The 6,464-nt window shown below is 40.1% G+C and overlaps 1 protein-coding gene across 1 annotated transcript in view; it reads right to left on the reverse strand.

Moving 5' to 3' along the window:
* CHCHD3 (coiled-coil-helix-coiled-coil-helix domain containing 3) overlaps positions 1 to 6,400 on the reverse strand; it is a 139,769-nt gene extending 133,369 nt beyond the window's left edge. The window contains exons 1-2 of the mRNA XM_031061888.1: positions 6,224 to 6,400; positions 4,311 to 4,380 (exon numbers count right to left, since the gene is read on the reverse strand). Coding sequence (XP_030917748.1) covers positions 4,311 to 4,380; positions 6,224 to 6,400 — 247 coding nt within the window. The remainder of the gene's footprint in view (positions 1 to 4,310; positions 4,381 to 6,223) is intronic.
* Positions 6,401 to 6,464: the final 64 nt, after the last annotated feature.

A 6,464-nucleotide genomic window follows, 5' to 3' on the forward strand; every position in this document is an offset into this window, starting at 1 on the left:
ATACTTCTTTTTATTTATATGTAATGAAAAGAGATATAAAATATTATAATATTGTTATTAAAATATATTATACCATTATATTTTATATTGTAATATAATATTATCTAAAATATTATAGATATACGATATACAAATAAATATATATTATCATGTATTATAGATATATATTTATGTGGAATGTAATAATAATACAGAATATATAGGGATATTGTTATATATTAATATATAATGTTATGTCAATTGTAATATTAATAATATATAATTATATATAAATATAGATATAGATAATATTATAAATTTATATCTATTATTTTTTTATGGATATTATTAATACTAATAATAATATTAAATTATATCAAGAAAATAATGGCCTTTCAGGCTATCAGTGATCCACAACCTGAGTGTTGCCTGAGGCTTCTACTCCATTTATTTCAGGTTTCCAGTACAAGTTTAAAACACATTTTTAGGAAGAATTCCCAGAGCTGTAAATAGAGGAGGGCAAATAAATACAAAAGCAAAACCCAAGCTCTCCTGGCTCCTGCTACAGGAAAAAAAAAAGGTGGAAAATCCACATCAGGAACTTCCTGAGCTTTCCAGGTGTCTCACAGCAAAAGGAATCAACCCAGGCACTGCCAAACTTCTGGGGTTTTTTTTCCTGTTCTAAAAATAAGAGGAATTCTAGAAAGTAACATCACAAATGTCAGTTTATTTCATCTTTCAGTTCATGCAGAGAAAAAGTGCTGCTGGAACAAAAAGGTGGATGGAAGCAATTAATACATGAAAGGGCAAAGAACTGCCAGGGTTTATTTGCAGAGGATTCTTGCTTAACTGGCAGAAATTCAGCCCAACTCTTTAAACTTCCAGGTGCTCCCAAAAAACTGAAAACACAAAATAATTCTCACAAGCAATACTGCAGAGCCTCCCTCTAATTTCTCCTGAGACATTCCAGTTTTAAATTCAGTTTTTCATGCAGTATCCAGCTGCCCATAATTACTAATATCATCAGGACATGCTGAAACTCTTCAAAAATATTAAATTTTAAAAATTCATTATCCTGATTTTTCTGAGTACTGGAATGTGCAGGAATAGGATGTCCTTAAGGATCTTCCCATTTTCCCCAAATGTGTCCCTGAAAGCTTTCTCCTATGTGACCTCACACCCAAAAGGTGAAATTTGTTCTCCTAAAGTTCACTTAAATCCTGGGTTTGTCTCCAATTAGAACCCAACATTTGAAATCCTCACATCCCCATATCTTTACATATTTCTGACACAAGGTATCCACTGAAACACCACCCAAAACCACACAGCAACATAACAAAAGACACCAAACCACAAAAATTAATCCATGAAAACAAGCAAGGTATGACCCAGCTCCTGAGGAGGCACCAGCAGGGCTCGTTTTACTTCACCCCTACACAATATTTTGTCATGTAAATCAGCCTTGGCTCATTTATTTAATGAGGACATCATAACAAACACAGTGAGAAAAAGGAGAAAAACCCTCTGTGCCCTTAACAGAATCTCTTTCTGCAAATGGGGAAAAAAATTACTGTCTGAACTACTGAAACTCTTGATAATTTAAGCATTTATTCTTTTTTTTTCCCCTAATAAACTATTAGTTTTTCCAATATGCACTAAGCTAAAATGAATTAAAGGATTCCCTCTGTCTGAAGCTTTAGGTATAATACACATCCAGGAAAGAAAAAAACTAAACCCTGCTGCCTGACCAAATTACTTTGCATCAATATTGCTTTAGGAATTACAGACAGACTTGAAAGATTTTACACTTGTTAAATATTTTAGTGCATTTAATATGACTCAGAAGGCAGCCAGTGAGCCAAGCAAGCTGAGATGCTTTCAGACATTGTCTTTAGATGTCAGCTTTCAGTGGAAGTGGATGTAATTTCATTTCTGACCCCAAACTGAAGTCAATAAATTCATCATTATTGGCAAGCAACAAGACACACATTCTTCCATGGAACTTAATCCACTATTCCTCCACCAAAAGCTACCAGAGGTTGCCTGGAAGAAAGGGCTGGGTTTAAGAGCTTTGTTTCTCCCTCTAGACATCTTTTCTGACTTTTGTAAAGTGATATTTGTCTGGGATACAGAAGCACTTCCCCAAAAATCACAAGTTCTTCAAGGAAAAATACATTTAACATTTTCTAAGCTTGAGAAGGTCCAGCAATTCATGGAATCTTGGAATGCTTTGGGTTGGAAGGGACCTGAAAGAGCTTTTAATTCCCCCCCTGCCATGGCAGGGACACCTCCCCCTGTCCCAGGCTGCTCCAGCCCCAGTGTCCAGCCTGGCCTTGGCCATTGCAGGGATGCAGGGGCAGCCCCAGCTGCCCTGGCAATCCCAGACAGCCAGGGTGGTTGTGGTTCCCTTTCCCCCCTCCAGGTGCTCCGGTGTTTGCCAGTTCTAGGCTCACGGAATTGTTGGGGTTGGAAGGGACCTTAAGGAGCATCCAGTTCCAAATGACACCTTCCATTAGATCGGGTTTCTCACAGCTCCAGCCAAGCTGGCCTTGGGCACTGCCAGGGATGCAGGGGCAGCCCCAGCTGCTCTGGCAATCCCAGCCCAGCCAGGAATTCCTCATTGCCAAGATGCCATCCATGCCTGCCCTCTGGCAGTGGGAGCCATTCCCTGGGTGCTGTCCCTGCAGGCCTTGGCCCCAGTCCCTCTCCATCTTTCTTTAGCCCTCAATGAGGTCACCCCAAACTTTTCTTCTCCAGGCTGAAGAATCCCAATTGTCCCAGCCTTTCCTCATAGCAGAGCTGCTCCATCCCCCGATGAACTCTGGATTCACTCCAAGTCTTTCAACTCAAAGAAAAACCCCAAACAAACAAAAAAGAACCTAACTAAAGAACCAAAAAAAATTTTAAAGCACTACTTCGCATATACAAAGAGAAATAAAAATGAAAGCTCAAGATATGGAACAGTGTGAATTAGCAGAGAATTCCTGGGGTGTTACAGCTCTCCCAATCCCCAAAATCCCAGGAGCTTGCTCACAAGACCATTCCCATAATTCACATTTAAGGATGAACAGCAAACAGCAGAGGAAAGCAGGTAAGACATGCAAGTGTTGTTCCCTAAAAATCCTTTATCTGGAATAATTTCCTGACCACAATAAAATACAGGGACACAATGAAAAAACTGCTATTTAAAAATAATATTAAGAAAGAAGATTCCCTGTCCATGGTTCCCTGTCCATTGCAAGGAAAAATAAGGAGTTAAAAAAAACCATTTATCTATGTGAGCTGTACACATCGCTTATTCCCACCAATCCAGGGTAGGAAAAGAGCACATTCTCCTTTTAAGTTTTGCTTAAGTGTCCTTCAGAATCTTCCCTACTGGTTTTTTGAAGTTTGGATTGAAGCAACTTGAGATGGGAGTTTATGTTTGGATGTAGGTGTTTATTATTTTTTATTAGTGAAATAGTTTTATAACTATGAGTTTGCTAGATTTTTATTACTAAGCTACAAAATGGTTAATTATTTTCTGTTATAAGGTCCTTTAAGACTAAACTATCTAAGCAAGAAAGGACACTCAGATTATTTTCTTCTTTAACTTAATAACTGATTTTTTGAAGTTTGTAATGTGATCTTTTTTGTTTAATTACAAAACATTACTTAAACTTATGAAAGTAAAGAAGAATAATTTGTTTTTACTTAAACTTATGAAGAAGGTAAAGAAGAATTTGTTTTTCCTTTAAAACTTCTACCTTGTTTCATATTTATTTTCCTATTTTAAAACTTTAAACTTGAAGTTTTTTACTTTGTGGTATCACACACTTTTAACTAACTGTACACTTGTAATTTTAGTACTATTAATTAATTTTGGAAGTTTTAGGTCAAATGCAGTGTTTTCTTGTGGGTCTAAGCCTTTAAGCACAGCAAGCTGAAAATTCTCAGCGTGTAGGATTCCAACACTTCCCAAACTAAAAGTCAGTTTTGATTAAAGGACCAAGAATTTTTCCTTCAGAAGGGAAGAGAAAATTCTCTTTTCCTTCAAGACATATTTGGATATTTGCATGTTCTGGGATGTTTTGGAGTTTTTTAAGTCTTTAACAATGGATAACAGCGTGAAAAACCAACTCTAATTTGTGTTTTACACATGAATGTCAGCCAGAAAAAAACCAAGAGGAATTAACTCCTCCAACACTCTACAAGCTAAAGATGAGCCAAAAAATTCATGTCCAAAAAAAAACCATCTTTGTGAAAGGGCAGTGAGTTCATTGTGATGCTGTGAAGGGCAAATGTGATTTGTTTTTTGCCATGAAAAGCTGCAAAGGAGGAGCAGAGCTCACCTGCTCCTCGGTGCTGTCGGCCACTGGCTGAGGAGGGCTCCTTCATCCGATCGATGACGCTGTCAGACAGCTGCAAAACACAACCAGGGAAACCTCAGCTCCTTCCCATCCCCATCTCTCCTCCAAACGGGGTCAAACTTCATAAAAACAGAGCCTGGAGCTTCTCTGCAACACATGGCAGCTGCTCAAATTCAACCCCCAACATAAAAGAGTGTCCTTCATTGTTCAGAGCTCTCACCTCACACAAAAAAAGCAGAATAAAATGATTTTGGCTCTCACAGAGGATACAGAGAAAAGGAAATAAAACACTTTAGGGTGTGTTGCTGGTGATTAATCAGTATTTTTGCTTTTCTCAGTGATTTAATTTGCCTTTCTGAGGTGCAGAGCACTCAACCCAGGAAGAATTCCATCCTGGGAAAGCCCTCCAAGGACTTGTGCAACACAGGTGCTCACACTGGAACACAAAGTCCATCCTGATGTTGACACAAGCACAGAAAAATATTCAAATTGTGCAGAATCCAACAGGGTAAGAGCAGCCTCCAATTCCCTATCTAGGGAAGCCCAAGGATAAAATTAACCAAAGGGAAAGAATTATTAGCATAAGGACTTGTGGATTCCAACTTCTGACATCAAAGCACAGAATTATTTCGGTTGGAAGAGACCTTAAAGAGTTTGAATTCCATCCCCTGCCATGACAGGGACAGATTTCACTGTCCCAGGGTGCTCCAAGCCCTGTCCTTGGTCATTTCCAGGGATCCAGGGGCAGCCCCAGCTGCTCTGAGCAGGCTGTGCCACATTTCAGAGCACATGAACTCCACTCTGTGTGGAATATATAAATTATATTACATTTATATTATTGTCACCTATTTACTCAAGAGCATGAAATGACCAGAAATGGGAAATATCAGATTGCTGAAACAGAATGAACTCTCAGGCCTCCTCCTGCACCTCTCCTCCCTAAAAATCAGCAATAAATAATAAATTATTATCCCTTCTGGTAGGAGGCACACAGTGCCTGACATGGAAACAATTCCTAAGCTGCAGGAATTCCTGAAGTTCCTTGTGTCACAAGTTCTGGGGTGCCCCAATCCTTCCTTGGATGTGAAAAACGCCAATCACTTGTTTTTAGAGTTTTAGAAGTTTAATAGTAATAAAATGGGTATAAAAATAGCAATGTAATTAGAGTAATAATGATTTGGGCAATTTGGATTAGGACAATATGAGACAATAGAAACAGAGAGTTATGGACAGTCTGGGTACCTTTACTGGGCAAAATAAGCCCGAAAAAGGAGCCACGTTAACAGAGGATTAACCCTTAAAAACAACAGCCTGTTGCATATTCATACACCTCATCCATGATGCATAAATTCCATTCAAACACAGGATTCTGTCTGGGCAGTGTCAACTTCTTCCTCTGAATCCTGACGACATCTTCAGGCCTGAGCGAGGCAGGAAGAAGTTCATTTCTGCTGATAATGGGGCAATAAATTCTCTTTCTCTGAAAGATTCACGTGTCCTGTGGCTGCTGTCTCGCTGCAAGCCCTTTCTTTAAAAAAAGTATCCTACATAGCATAGTTCCTATTTTAACATTTTGTTATAACCTAAAACTATATTTAACACACTACCCAAGAGAATTAATACAGCATTACTTTCTAATACAACACATATAATATTAATTTGAATATTTGCGAAAAGCCAATCATAAAATAGACATTTTTCACATTGGACATCCCAGGGGTGTTACAGACAGCAGGGGTGGCATTGCTGCCACTTGCCCCTGGATCCCTGGAATGTCCAAATCCAGGCTGGACAGGGTTTGGAGCAGCCTGGGACAGTGGCAGGTGTCCCTGCCATGGCAGGGCTGGCACTTGAATGTCCTTGCAAGGCCAGCCAGGCAGTGAGCGGTGACACACACAGTGAAGGTGGAACCTCGGCGCGCAGGGCAAAGGGAAGAGCTCCGTGTGGAGGTCAGGCAAAGACAAACGCAGCTCCTGCAGCCACACAGAGCCCCCAGAACGGCCCACACGCTCCTTATCCCCCCCGAGAGGGGAAATCCCTGAGCGGAGCGGGACGCGAGCGGGGGCCGCCATTGGGACACGGGGGAGGGACAGCGGGAAGGGGAGCAGAGGCCAGGCCAGGCCCGCAGCCCTGCGG

Source organism: Geospiza fortis, unplaced genomic scaffold (assembly GCF_000277835.1).
Source record: "Geospiza fortis unplaced genomic scaffold, GeoFor_1.0 scaffold61, whole genome shotgun sequence".
Classification (NCBI taxonomy): Eukaryota; Metazoa; Chordata; class Aves; order Passeriformes; family Thraupidae; genus Geospiza; species Geospiza fortis.